The sequence below is a fragment of the Tetrahymena thermophila genome, assembly GCF_000189635.1.
Source record: "Tetrahymena thermophila SB210 genomic scaffold scf_8254051, whole genome shotgun sequence".
In the NCBI taxonomy this organism is placed as follows: Eukaryota; Ciliophora; class Oligohymenophorea; order Hymenostomatida; family Tetrahymenidae; genus Tetrahymena; species Tetrahymena thermophila.
Window position 1 is genome coordinate 17,385 of NW_002476033.1, and position 13,843 is coordinate 31,227.

At 21.4% G+C, this 13,843-nt stretch overlaps 5 protein-coding genes across 5 annotated transcripts; 2 read left to right on the forward strand and 3 right to left on the reverse strand. All coding sequences in view use genetic code 6, as the record gives it.

Annotated features, from left to right (window-relative positions):
- Window positions 1–2,291: 2,291 nt before the first annotated feature.
- Window positions 2,292–5,058, reverse strand: TTHERM_00969610 (SAM domain protein; the record flags this gene model as incomplete). The annotated part of the gene is made up of 10 exons (XM_001026080.3): window positions 2,292–2,618; window positions 2,669–3,092; window positions 3,211–3,673; window positions 3,826–3,928; window positions 3,998–4,320; window positions 4,394–4,579; window positions 4,636–4,691; window positions 4,768–4,829; window positions 4,927–4,972; window positions 5,033–5,058. 10 exons carry the CDS (start codon window positions 5,056–5,058, stop codon window positions 2,292–2,294), a joined length of 2,016 nt encoding a protein of 671 aa, XP_001026080.2.
- A 775-nt stretch (window positions 5,059–5,833) lies between these two features.
- TTHERM_00969620 (hypothetical protein) lies at window positions 5,834–6,526 on the reverse strand (the record flags this gene model as incomplete). Its single annotated transcript, XM_001026081.3, has 1 exon — window positions 5,834–6,526. One exon carries the CDS (start codon window positions 6,524–6,526, stop codon window positions 5,834–5,836), a length of 693 nt encoding a protein of 230 aa, XP_001026081.1.
- Window positions 6,527–7,409: 883 nt separating this feature from the next.
- On the forward strand, window positions 7,410–7,975 carry TTHERM_00969630 (zinc finger, C2H2 type family protein; the record flags this gene model as incomplete). The annotated part of the gene is made up of 2 exons (XM_001026082.2): window positions 7,410–7,837; window positions 7,891–7,975. The coding sequence occupies 2 exons, from the start codon at window positions 7,410–7,412 to the stop codon at window positions 7,973–7,975; spliced, it is 513 nt and encodes a 170-aa protein (XP_001026082.2).
- A 357-nt stretch (window positions 7,976–8,332) lies between these two features.
- On the forward strand, window positions 8,333–10,199 carry TTHERM_00969640 (hypothetical protein; the record flags this gene model as incomplete). The annotated part of the gene is made up of 9 exons (XM_001026083.3): window positions 8,333–8,631; window positions 8,764–8,818; window positions 8,874–8,953; window positions 9,293–9,354; window positions 9,447–9,532; window positions 9,617–9,700; window positions 9,798–9,919; window positions 9,966–10,053; window positions 10,107–10,199. 9 exons carry the CDS (start codon window positions 8,333–8,335, stop codon window positions 10,197–10,199), a joined length of 969 nt encoding a protein of 322 aa, XP_001026083.3.
- A 328-nt stretch (window positions 10,200–10,527) lies between these two features.
- On the reverse strand, window positions 10,528–12,592 carry TTHERM_00969650 (kinase domain protein; the record flags this gene model as incomplete). Its single annotated transcript, XM_001026084.2, has 12 exons — window positions 10,528–10,690; window positions 10,911–11,000; window positions 11,053–11,142; window positions 11,195–11,368; window positions 11,449–11,541; window positions 11,624–11,713; window positions 11,768–11,857; window positions 11,908–11,997; window positions 12,061–12,150; window positions 12,201–12,290; window positions 12,359–12,451; window positions 12,495–12,592. The coding sequence occupies 12 exons, from the start codon at window positions 12,590–12,592 to the stop codon at window positions 10,528–10,530; spliced, it is 1,251 nt and encodes a 416-aa protein (XP_001026084.2).
- Between the last annotated feature and the right edge of the window lie 1,251 nt (window positions 12,593–13,843).

Below are 13,843 nucleotides of genomic sequence, written 5' to 3' on the forward strand. Positions count from 1 at the left end.
CTAATTTCATTAATTGTATAAACTTCATCTATGCATGCATACATGCATACTTGATTGATTGATTGATAAATAGATAAATTGATTGATTTTTTATTAATTTATTAAATGCCCTCTTAAATTATCACCAATTTTTATTAATTTATTTATCTTTAGACAAAGTAATTGCTAGCTACTTCACTATTTTAGGGTAACCTTCAATTCCATTGAATTTAGAAGTAATTTTTTTTAACAAGGGACACATACATACGAATGCATTATTCCCTATTTATTTGTTTATTTTATTGTTTTAACTTGTGAATCTATATGCTTGCAGATATTTATTTGTTTTTTAATTAAAAACTACCCTCGATTTTGACAAGAACAAGCTTGCTCTTTTTGCACATTTTTTTCTGTTCGCTTTAAATCAGAAATTAATTAAATTATGTGTGAAAGCTAAAGTAATAGAGATATGATTGTTATTAAAATGCATAATCGTTCATCAAATATTAGACTTTTGATTTATTATTTTTTCTCCTTTTTCAACCTCAATTTTTAAAATTTAGATGCCTTAAAAATATATCTTTTTCTTTTCTTTTACTCTTTCTCTCACCGTTCTTTTAATTCTTGAAATAGCCATTTCTCAAACAAACTAAAGACATTACCTAATAAATAACATTTTATTAAACAATCAAAGGCTCACTAAATTCATAAAGCTTTTTCAAAGATAATACAACATACATACTTTCTCCTATTAGAGAAAAAAGGCTTGACTATTTGAAGTAATAAATTTCAATTCAAATTAATAACTAAACTAAGATAAATACGCACCTCATCACAAAAAAAAAAAAAGAAGTAAAGATTATGTTACAATTTTCAAATTAAAAATTAAATATTTAATAATTATTAACCAATAAATGATAAATATTCTTGAGATATGCATTTGTTCCTTTGCAATAATTTATTTGAAAAAATACTTCATTATAAAATTTATTGAAATAAATACTTCTATTCTATCAATCATATCTACTCATTAGATATTTAAAAAAAATATCAGTATTTGTCTAAAATTTAGAAAAAACGCATCACATTTAAAGAAGTTTTTGTAATCAAAAATAAATGTTTTTTCAACAAATAATAAAAAAAATCTATTGAAATCACTAAATAAAATTTGATTTATACTTTTACTGATAATAAATTTCTCCTAATTATCCTATTCTTGAATAAAATATTATTATTACTCTTTCAAATATCTTTTAGATTTATTTTCTATCGTACTTTCTTAAATAATTAAAAATTTAATTAAAAAATTAGGCAGATTAGACTAAAAGATATCGCGCTTTTATCAAATGATAAAAGCAAAGCATTTTCACATTCCAAAATAATCATACAAATTTATTTTATTATTTGTTTAAGATTTCAATGATAATTAAATTTTAATAAACTTAGTCAATATTCCAAAAATTTAAAAAGCCAATATTATTTTTAAAATATCTTCAAAATTAAATTTATGAACAAACAAAATGAATGCAACAAGTAATTGAACAACCAAATTTTATCAATAGAAATATTTTTTAGTCTAAATAATGTTAAGTCTATAAAAATATTATTTATGTATGTATTTATGTTTCTAATAAGCGATTCTCTAGTATTAAATTGAAATCAAACAACCTCAAAATTTTGCTATTATCATTAAAAATAAAATTGAAAAAATATTATGCAAATTACCTTTCATAACATGAGTATTTTAGATATTCAGATTGCAAATAATTTTTTGATGAGAAAAGATAGTAGAGAGATGTAATTTTAAGTATATAGATTCAAAAAGGTAGTTTACCTATTTCATTTGTTGGGATATAAGCCTAGTTTAATAAAATTTGATAGGTGAGTAATCTAAATAAATAAAATTCAAATATCTAACATTCATGCGTTAAGGATTTTGATCAATAAATTTGTCTATCTCAAAATATTTTTAAAGACTAGTGAAAAACGAATGGTTGAATACTAAACAATTAAAAAATTAATTATTTGTTTAACAATATTTCTTTTTATAAGATATTTTGATATTATAATAATTTTTTTTGGATCTTTACCCATTTTTTACTATTTATAAAAAAAAATATTGAAGTTCAATAAGCGCTTTAAGATTGGCATTTAGAGATTAAAAATTAGAATTAATACGAAATACAAATAATATTGGATGCATGAGTAGTTACTTAGGTAAGTTTTACTGTAATTAATTAGGTTTTTTTATTTTAAATTAAAAAGAAATGTTAAATTTATGCTTGATAGGCTTTTCTATTCTTTTTTTTTCTTCATTTTTACTTTGTTTTTGTTTATTTTTTTGGAGGAGAGCGATCTTTTTAATTTTTATACTTCTCTTCAAGTTACTACAAAGTTAAAACCTTTTATGATTTTGGTCCATTATTATTATCGCCAAAATCTAAATCTATCTCTCCTTCATCATAATCTTAATAATTATTATCATCATCTTCATCTATTTTACTATTTTTGTCTATTTTTAGGTTTTTGCTTTATGGTTTGTCTTTTAATTCTAATGCACATACTTCGCTGCAAAACCAACTAGCCTTAGCGAATGTTGCTTTTTCTTTTAATTCTTATTTGCCACACAAGCAAGTTATCTATAAATAATAAAATTTAAGAATATTTACATAATTAAAATTTTTATTACATAGCTTGAGCCTTTGTATACTGATAAGCAATTGGTAGAACAAAAATTTTTAATATTAAATGTTTTTTCTTCACCTAAGGGTACTAATTTATAACAATTATAACAAGAAATTTTATCAATATCTCTCTTAGGCTTCCTACCATAGCTAGGGTCAGTCTTTGGATCTGTTTCTATTTAAGCATCTGTCTGATAAGGGAAACCTTCGTTAGACCAGCTATCTCCACCTGAGGAATAAAAGAAAGGAGTTTTTTGAGTTGGAGCTTTTTCTTTATCTTATTTATCTACTATCTCTAAATCTATTGGAGGTTGATATGAATTTTTTGCAAATCCTCTTATTGTTCCATCCTCATCTTCTGTGCTTTTATTCCTTCTTAGCAATTTAACTGGATGATCTCTTTCATTATTGACAACATTCTCTGCAAATCTATATAATTTATTCAATTTAAAATGATCCATAAAAAATCAGAATTAAATGATGTCTCAAGTCAAGACAGTTTGATTTTATAAAACATTTTTTTTGATTTTGTAATGATTGATCATACCTAACAGATTTTTTTCTATCTGCTGTTGAAAGATTAGCCCTTTCGTTTTCTAAATTGTTTTCAATCACATTTTTCTTTCCTTAGCCTCTAAACTCCATTAATGCTTCTAAAAAAGATTTGTGAGATTCTTCTTCATTAAAATTACCATTTAGAAGCTCTCCTCCCTTTGATTCATTTTATGAATTTGTTGTTGCAGTTGATGAAGATATTCTATAATTCGAGTCGTATTAATCTTGCTCTTCTGTTGGAGGCTCTAATTCCTCTAAATCTGTTCTCTATACTCTTGGGTACAAAACAATATTTTTAACTTTGGAACTTTCTCCTTATTAATCTTTCATTTCTTTTTTTAAGTGTAATTCATCGAATTATTTTTATTCTTCCTTCAACACCTCTATTCTCTTTTATATCTTAATTTAATGGCCAGCTGGAATCTTCATTGAGTTCATTATCTCGGTATTTATTTCTAAAATTTTATTTATATAGCTTATTGCATTTTTGAAAATTTATTTTCACTGTGTTAAATTAAAAATTTAAAAATATTCAATATATTTGTTTATTCTATTAAGTTTTTTGTGATTAGAATAATTTAAGAGATGAAATTAACATTTTTTATACCTAAAATAGTTTCGAGGTCATCAAAACCATTATCTTCAAAAGCTTGTTGATATTACAGCAAGTTTACAGTAGAAAGAAATTAATGAACTTCCTTCTGAAGTTCCTTTTATTAATTTAAATGTTTTAATAGGTTGGATTCAGCTTAAGTTTTTTTTTGAGAATAAGCATTTACTTGAGTAGTGTTTTAAGACAACTCATTTAGCTTAGTTTCTATTACTTTTCTTGGCTTTCTATTTGGGTTTTATACCAGAAAATCGTATTCAGAATTGTTTTTATCAGTTTAAATTTCTTCTTTATCTTCTTTAGTATCAGTCTACTAAGTGAATGAAGTCATGGAAGATGAAGCTTATTGCTAAACTGAATTATCGAAACTTTAATTTAAAGTTTTTCTAAAAGAAGAATTTAAATTATTTTCGTTTTCTTTTCCTTTTTCCTTTTCCTTTCCATTTAAGGAAGTATTTAAAGCAGAACGTGAGCTTTAATTTGAACTTGGTCCTTTATTTTATTTTATTTTATTTGCATTTATATTAATTTAATTCTACTTAGGAAAGATGCAATTCTTGTTTACTTGAATTTGGTAAGTTAGATGGACGTTTTAAAATTTTGCTTTAAACCTAATTAGTCTCTGGTTTTGTATAATTGCCTATCTTCAATGTTGGGGGTTTTATAACTGGCTTGCTAGTGCTAGATGAAGTATTTGAAGATTACTATGTCAAATTTAAATTTTTTTTATCAAGAACCTAATTTGCATAATCTATATTTTAGTGAAACTTTAATTTATATTATCATCTTTTAATTCCAAAGCATTACTTTTTATTGGCTAATCAGTGGTTGATGTTTTCCATCTAGATCCACTTGTTCTCATGCTAATTTGTAATTTTTGTAAAAAAAGTTTCATTAAAATTTGTTTTATCATAGCAAATAATAATTATTATTCATTACTTCTCCTCTCTTTTAGTCTTCTCTTTATTCATAGCTTACTTTAACTGCAATAATTTGTCTTCCTATATTAAATAACAAAATAGCTCATCATTTATCTTTCCAAAATTGAATCTATTTTTCTATGTTTCTTAACAAATATTAAATAAATTTGATAAATACATTTTTCTTGACTTCGCTTTCTAAAGTATTAGATGATTATGACTTCCTAAATATATTGAAAAAATGTTTATTAATTTTTTATCTGAAATTACTAAAATAAATTTACTTTGGATTTGAAACTCCTCTCCTCATCTTCGCTTTATCAACTTACTTAAATTATGTATTTATGAATTTATCTATTTATCTGTAATTTATTTTAAACGATAAAATACTGATGATAAATAAATAATTATGATTTGACTTTTTTAATCAAAATTTAAAAATAATCAAAGTAATTCAAACTAAATTTTATGCATAAATTGTCCATTAATAGTATCAGATCTTGCAAAAAACAAATAACACTGTGATGAATATCTTCTGCATCATAACTTAAGATAATCAAGATATTAAGTATTTAAATTCATTAAAAATTACAAAAAAAATAATTTAATCATATTTTTTCATTGATTTATAATTTTTAAATCAAATTAATATTTTTAAATTGGTAAATAAAATTATTTTCAAAAACTTTAATAATTAAAAACTATAAAAAAAATAAAATAAATTGTTTACTTACTCTAAAATAAAAAATTATAAAATAGCAAAAAAATAAAACCAAGAAGAATTGCTTGAAGTATTTATGTATTTGTTTATTGACTCTGCTCTACTTTTTTTAATTATATAAATTTATTTAACAAATTATTATTTTTAATAAAATAAATATAATTAATTAGTGAGTTAGTTATTCTCTCTTTATAAATATTTATAGTTAATAATGTATGGTTATTTATAATATAGATAAACATAGAAAAAGAAAGTAGACCTCGAATAAATAGATAGTTGTTAATTAGATTAAAATTATTAAAAGCTATTCCTTTATATATAAATATATCAGTCAATTAGTTGTATTTAACATAATCAGTGAATTTCAATTTTTTCTCTGAAGGTAATGATCCCATCTTACTCTGTAGGCTTATATTCCTGAATGATTAGTATGCTTACTTGAATATCTTTAAGCAGGAAACTCTACTTAGTTAGTAGTTTTCCAGATATTATTCTTTTCTCCATGATAAACTGTTCTATCTCCTATTTATATTGTAGAAATTTTATTGCGTGGATAATAGAAGTCATTCGATGTATTCAATCTGCTTCTATAGGAATTAGGATTATATCTTTCTAGAGGTTTATTTTGGCCCATTCCTGCGTATGGGATAGTTTTTTGCCTATACTGGGTATGAGAAAAGCTATCATTATATGTACTCCTATTCATTGAGTCTGCTACAGTTTTTAAAGGCTTTTCATAAAAAGGTACTGCTAAATAAGATTTGTCTGGGCTTTTTACACTTTTTACATAAGAGCATGAATCAATTCGAGTATCTTTAAAAAAATTAGCTGACTTTTCAAATTTTTTAGGTGTATTATAAACGAATGTGCCCATAGTTGATCTCATCTAACTAGTCTGTGATATGGGAGGAATAGAGCTATAACCTTCTCTAGATGCACATGTTCTTTATTTGATTTTTGATTGCTAATCATAATCTTGATATGCTTAATATTTTTAACCACTAGAAAACCCTCTAGACTGTTAATGTATATTGCTTCTTTCCAAATAATCTTCCATAATAAATTTTATTTTACCTTTTTATTTTATATTTTTACTTACTAAATTAATAAATTTTTGCCAAAGAATAATTATAATTAGTATTTCGCTGGCTTAATTAATAAATAATTAAAGTAATAAAATTACTACTAACAAAATTTTAATGGCTTAAATAAGGCTAAATTATTGATAAAAAATTTCCATAAATTCATTTTGTAAAAAATAAAATAAACACACATATTAAAATAAATTTATTAAATTAAATTAAACTTTTAATGAAGCTGTCAAAAATTTTTGAGATTAAAATTTAAAAAAATTTCTGTGATTAAATTTTAAAAATATTTCTGATAAGATTATGTAAATATATCAAAAAAATTTTTTATTTATCTACATCAAATAATTAAAACGTCTAGAAACTTTCATTGAATTAATTATTATAGATATACTGTGTCTAATATAACTTTTTTCTAACTTTTAAAATAAAAAAATGAGTTAAATATTAATTAAAAATTTTTATCTCATTCCTGTATAATCAATTCAATCACTTTTTGTATAATTCCATATTCTAGAATAACTATTTATCAATCACATAATACTAAAATAAATAAATGATCTTTGTTTTTAAATGGTTTTTTGACTAAAATTTTTTACTTTTAGATTAATTAAATTGATTTAAACAAAAATAATAATTTAAAAAATCGATACCTAGATGCTAATGCTAAAGATAAGATTTTAATTAAAACTAAATGTGTCTGAGCTAAATTCGCAAATTTTCAAATTAGATATAATATTTTCTTTTAATTTTTTAAAATAATTCCTTAAAAAATTAAAACAAACTAAATTCCTGATAATTTTTTATAATAATTAAAAAAGAAAAAAAAAAGTAATAGTAAATATTAAGAAAATGAAAAAGTGTCAATGCGGAAAATCCTTTAAACTAAACGGATCACTTTATAATCATATTAAGAATAAACATGATGGGAAATACTAAGAGTATAAATTATCCTAAGCAAAGAGAGGAAGACCTAAGAAGCCAATCACCGATAATCAAAAGAATAATAAATATAAGGATATTAAATATACTTTAGAAATTGAACCTTAAGGCTAATAGTTAGTAAAACTTTTTGATACAGGTTTATTGATTTCATCAACATTTAGAAAATTAATAAATTCCTTTAGCGAAAAACATTCAGATTTAATATATGAAAAGCAAATAAACTCTTGTGACTATTCGAAATTCTCCTAACTTTTTAACTAATTTTAAAACAATTAAGAGGTTTAAAAACTCTGTGTTGAAATTGTTGGCTTTGTTTAAATGCTTATACCTAATATGTAATAACATATTCTAGAATATGTTTATGATGAAATTTTATAATAAAAAAAAGAAAATTATTCAATCTCTTAGGAAATCTAAAAAAGCTTAACTTAAATAATAGGAGAAGTTTATGGGCATATTAATGTTAAAAATGATAATAAAGATTCCAACAATTATCCATAAAAGTTATCCTAAAATTTATCATAAATGTAAATTCAAAATGAAATCATCTCTTAATGAATGAATAAAAACAAAAGAAATGACTTTTTTTGAATTTATAAGGTTAAAGACCTATCAGAAAAATAATAAATGTATCTATTTCAATTCAATTCATCATATAATTACTATAGAAAACAAAAAAACTATTCTAACTTAGATCAGTTTTAGAGTTTCTAATTTTTCTTTCTTTCTAAATTACTTTCTTACTTACTTACCAATCTTTTTATATCTCATATTTTAGTTAAAAATGTAAATAACAAAAGTACTCTTGTAAAATATTCATGTAAAAATTTATGTTGTAAATAATATATTTTAAAGAGATTTTGATAATAATTTCTTAGATTGAGAATCTTTAGTTCCAGAATTAAAAAGAAATAAATTATTGTAATTAAATTAATAATTCTTTCATACATATAAACATAAATACATACATAGATAATATGTTTAGATTAAATAGGCTCTTTAAGCCAAGTAGAAACTTTTTGTTAAATTAGCACCTCTTTTATAAGACTTAAAATGAAGTGGCTTCTTAAGCACTCTTTAGGAAGAATTATTACAATTTTTCCAGCTCTTAGTCATCTTCATAGTCAGGGTATTTTGACAATACTTCTTATAAAAAAAAATATAAATTTGACAATAAGAATAACAATAACTAAAACTAATAACAATAAAATTATGACGATTAAAATAAATAAACTAATTAATTTCTTTCTACCGAAAATAGCGATAATAGCTAGCAATCATTAAACGACTTTAAATCATATATACAAAAATTGAAGGTAGTTTAAAATTAGAGTTTATTTGAAAAAATATAGCAATTAATTATATTAAAAGGATGAAGACTCGAAGCAATTCAATAGAGAAGAGTGGGATAATAAAATGATGTTTAAATTTTTGAGTAGTTTCATTAGAAGGTATATAAAATATATAATATATTTTATCTTTAAGGTGGCCTATACATTTTTACTTGAATACAAGTATTATGTATTATTTGGCAGCTTATTCGTTATTTTGTGAGTTATAATAATAATTAATTTGTATTTGTTAATAGCATTAAATGTAGAATCAATATGTTAATTAATTATCAATCAAATAATTGATATTTTGATTTCAAAATTCTTTCATCCTATTGTATGCATTTATTAATCAATGGATTTCTCATCAATCAAAAATATTAAAACATATATAAATATATATATTTTTTTTTATAAATTTTATTTTAGTTTTATAAAATATTTTTTAAATAAATTTAGACCATATGCATTAGAAATCATTTAGGAAATAGAATTATATGTATTTAGCCAGCAATTTCAAAGTTAAGTCTCATTTATCTCAAACTACAAATTTATAAACAATTTATCATTTATTTTTAATATCTGAAGAAATTTCTATTTAATAATTAATTAGGTTGCTATAAGGAAGAAATAGTTATTGTTAAATATGCTTTGTTTGCTTTACATGTGTGGTTAGTTAAGAATAGGCTCTCTCAGATAGTATGATCCGATTTGATTCATTCAACAATCTATCTATTCTAAATCTTTAAATATATTAATCTTTATTTTACCCTTAAACTAAAGATGAGTTTAGAGTCATTTCGTATAAACAGAAGCTTAGATAAGCTATTTGAAGAATACACTAAAGATATAGTGTATCAGTTTTAGGTAAAAATTTCAAAATAAACTAATTTCAACAAAATTATTTTAATAAAAACTTTTATCTCAAAATTAAATCATGAGTATTAAACATAATAATAAAAAGGATTATTTTGATAAGGATGTCTATTCTGAGCTTATTAGAATCAAGAGGACTCTTTTCTATTCTTTAGATGATTATTTTGTTTATGATTATAAAGATAGAGATCTTTCAGATATCATTCTCGAGTAAATTTTGCCCACTCAGATTTGTAAAAATATGCCATTTAAATAGTGAAATATTATAAGGAACATATGAAGGAAACGACATAGATAAAGAATCAGAAGAAATAAATAACTTGATAAATTACATTCATGAGCATGTAAATATTACATCTAAACTATAAAAATAAACATTCAATTTTTAAAAATAAAGAGAAGCTATTTATCCCATTTTTCTGCCTCTGATTTAAAAGAGTATAAGATTTTCTGGGGGCTAGATAGATGCTATAAAAAAGATTAGAACTGATTTGAGTATGCATACATTATTACACATTCTAAAAAAATAGGCAAAAAATTTGACAATCAATAATAAAAATATGAAATTTAGCAAGAAAGCAAGTAATAAATATTTTATAAGCTATGATTAATTTATAACTTTTTAATTATTTAAATACATATTTGATATAAACAAATAATTTGTATACATTAAAATTTATATATTTATTTGTACATATTTAAAATTTGTTTTTTAATTAAATTTAAATAATTCATTTTACTCTTAAAATCATTTAAAATTGATTTAACATATTTTACACTTCTAATTTTAAGTTTATACTTACTTATTTACTTACTTATCAGCCCATTGACAAATCCCAATGTGAAAAATCGGACTTATATATTAGTTATTATTTTATAAATTTTTCATAAGCTATTGCACTTAGCACGTTAGCATATTTATCATAAACATACTTTTTTATCTTATTTAACTCATGCTTTCTAATCATAATATTATTATCTCTATTAATTTTAAAATTTATGTTCAAAAAAATATACTATAAATTATCATCTATCTATTAAAATAAATAAATAAACACCTCTTTATTTTTCATATTTACAGGATTAAATTTTAAATTTCAGAATTTTTTATTTTCTTTGTTTTATTTTTGAGGATTTAGAGTAAAAATGTTAAATTTAATTTATTGAACAAACTTATTTTATTATTTTATAAATATTTTACCTGAACTCATAATAAAATAGTGTTAAATACTAGAGTTATAGTATCATTTTCTAAAATTCTAAATAACTCTTTGATGATATCACATTTTATCTAAAATTATTAAAAAATATTTTTTAAAAGCTAAAAATTAAGATTTTAATACCCTAAATGTATGATCATAGTGTGCAAATTCTCTAGTTAACTGATAGCCCCAAATATTTCCTTTGCTTATATATCTCCTATAAGCATATCCCTTAATATTAAAATAAAATTTAGCTTAATTAAAGATATTTTAAAACTTTTACTCAAATCCAAGAGAAAGGATCTTTAACTTAGATAAAAGCCCTAGCTCTTTGGGGAAAAATTATGGAGAAGTATTGATGTTAAAACATAAAAAGAGTCTTAGTCTTTCTAAATTTTATGGTTTGACAGCATATTCCATAATAGACTTTATTCCCTCAGTGGTTAAGCCATTCTAGCTATTTAAATTTTTATAAAAAAATAATGGGAATTTATATATTTAGAAAAAGATCTATTGATCCTTTAATTAATAATTTACCAAACACTTAACTCAAATACATTTAGATTACTTTGTAGGTTATTCATCATCTATTAAAAGTCTTCAACTATTGCATTTGTAAGGCTATTAGCACTTAAATAAATTAAAAAATATTGAAAAAGTAATTGAGATGAATAGAAAAAACATAGAACAATTAGTAAAATAAATTGTCTACTCTAAATTTATAATTAATTCTTTCAAAGTGTTCTTTTTAGAAAGAATATAGAACATTGAATTGGCACCTACATCTTTTATCCTACAATTCCTATTTTAAATTAGTTAAATATACTTAAATATTTTATATTATTTTCTTTAATACTATGCTCTCATTATAAATCTACTAAGTTTTTCCAAATTTTCTACTCCACTCATCAATATTGAAAATCCATCTTAACCTACAACATTATCTCTAAAAAGTAAAACAATGTTAGAATAAATATACTGTAAAATAATAAGTACGTTAAAAATATCTCGAGCGATTCTAATTGAGGTAAATCCTATAAACAATAACCAATCATCTATGCTCCCTATTCGCCAATTAAATTTTTACTATTGTTTTATATTATTAACTTTACTTCTACTTCTCATACAAAAGAGTTTATAAAAATTTACGTTAAACTTAAACCCAAAGTTTTTAAGTTTTTTTATAGCTTAATAAAATTTGTTAAAGATTCAACTCCATTTTTACCTATTTTGTTTTATCTAAAACTTGCTCAATAAACCTTATTTTAAATTGATCACTTAAAAAATACCTTATATCTATTTATAAATTATTCAGCTAATGCATCATTCCTATATCCTTAAGTATCATGGAAATTTACGACAGTTTGATGCTATTTTACCTGTTATAAATGTTTTATGAATGCTCAAATAATTTTTAAATAAATAATTAATTCAAATAATTTTCTACCAAAGTTGTAGACCTAAGAAATGCAAATCGTCTTTATAATATTTTGCTACTTCATTTATTTACTTACACTCATCATCACTAATATTTTCCTCACTATAATTACATTAGCATAAGAATAATTAAAAAATTATTTTACAGTTTTTTAAAAGCTAATTTGTTTTAATCCTCTTTAATTTAAACTATTTCTGTTGTAATTATATTCTTTCTTTTTAATTCTTAAGCTAATTATTCCATTTATTTTATTTGAGTATTTAAAGTTATTAATTTTGTTAAAAGTTGGTTTTTAATTTTCAATATAATTTTTTACCAAATAAATTGTAATCAAATCAAAATTCATACTTATTAAAGATATTTATAAATATAGATACTAAAGAAAATATCTGGAAGGTTTCTATTCATGATTAAATAATATAAATTTATCATAAAAAATAATACTTCTATTTTTATCTTATCTAATTTAAACCATTTACAAATAAATATAATATCTATTCTAATTAAATATTTTTTTTTATTTAAAATAAATTTTATACAAAAAAATTAAGCTTTTTAATTATTTTTAATACTTTCTTTGCTTGCTTTAATTAAAGTGCATAATCAAACAGTATTTTTTCTAAAAATTTAACACCTTAATAAAAAATTAACCATAACTAAAAAATATATGTACCTTAATTAAAAATAAATATAATTATAAGGATATTATAATAAATTTTTTAATGATTTTTTGAAAAAAATGTAAATGAATTTATTAAATAATAATAATTGCTTAAAATTTAATTTGAAAGTTTACAGTATAATTAAAAATTTACAAAGAATTTTCAAGAAAAATTTTTATGGAGAGTATTTTTTATTGTTATAATTAGAAATTACTTTATGTGATTTGAGAAGAAATTTTAATTTATATTTAAAAAAGTGTTTTAATTCTTAATTTTTTATCAAAAAAGATATTAAGGATAAAGATTTAATTAAAAAATAATAGAATGGGTTGTACATAAATGAAACAAAAAAAAAAATTGATATTGAAAAAATAGTATTTTAATGAATTAGAAGAAGTAATTAAATATTTTAAGTTTCAATTTTGATAAATTTGTTTTTCTTATATAAAAAAGTTTTAAAATATTTTCCATTCAGCTTATTTAATATTAGAGATAAACTTAAGGTATTAAGAGTTTTTTTACTTTACTTAATTTTTATTTATTTTTTATTTTATTTTATTGTTTTTATTTTTCTTTTTCAATTTCCAATATTTATACAAGCATTTAATATAAAATTATTAAAAAATTGATAAAAGCTGGAGCTAAATAAATGAAAAAAGTATTTTGCCTTTATGTTCTTCCTTAACAAAATGCATTAATCTTTAAAATTTAACTCTCATCCTTTTGTAAAAACTTCTTAAATTATTTTAAATTAATCTTGTCTTCTTTCAAATAATTTAATTATTAGGATATAATTAAATTAGCATATTTATAATAATATATTTTGTTTAAT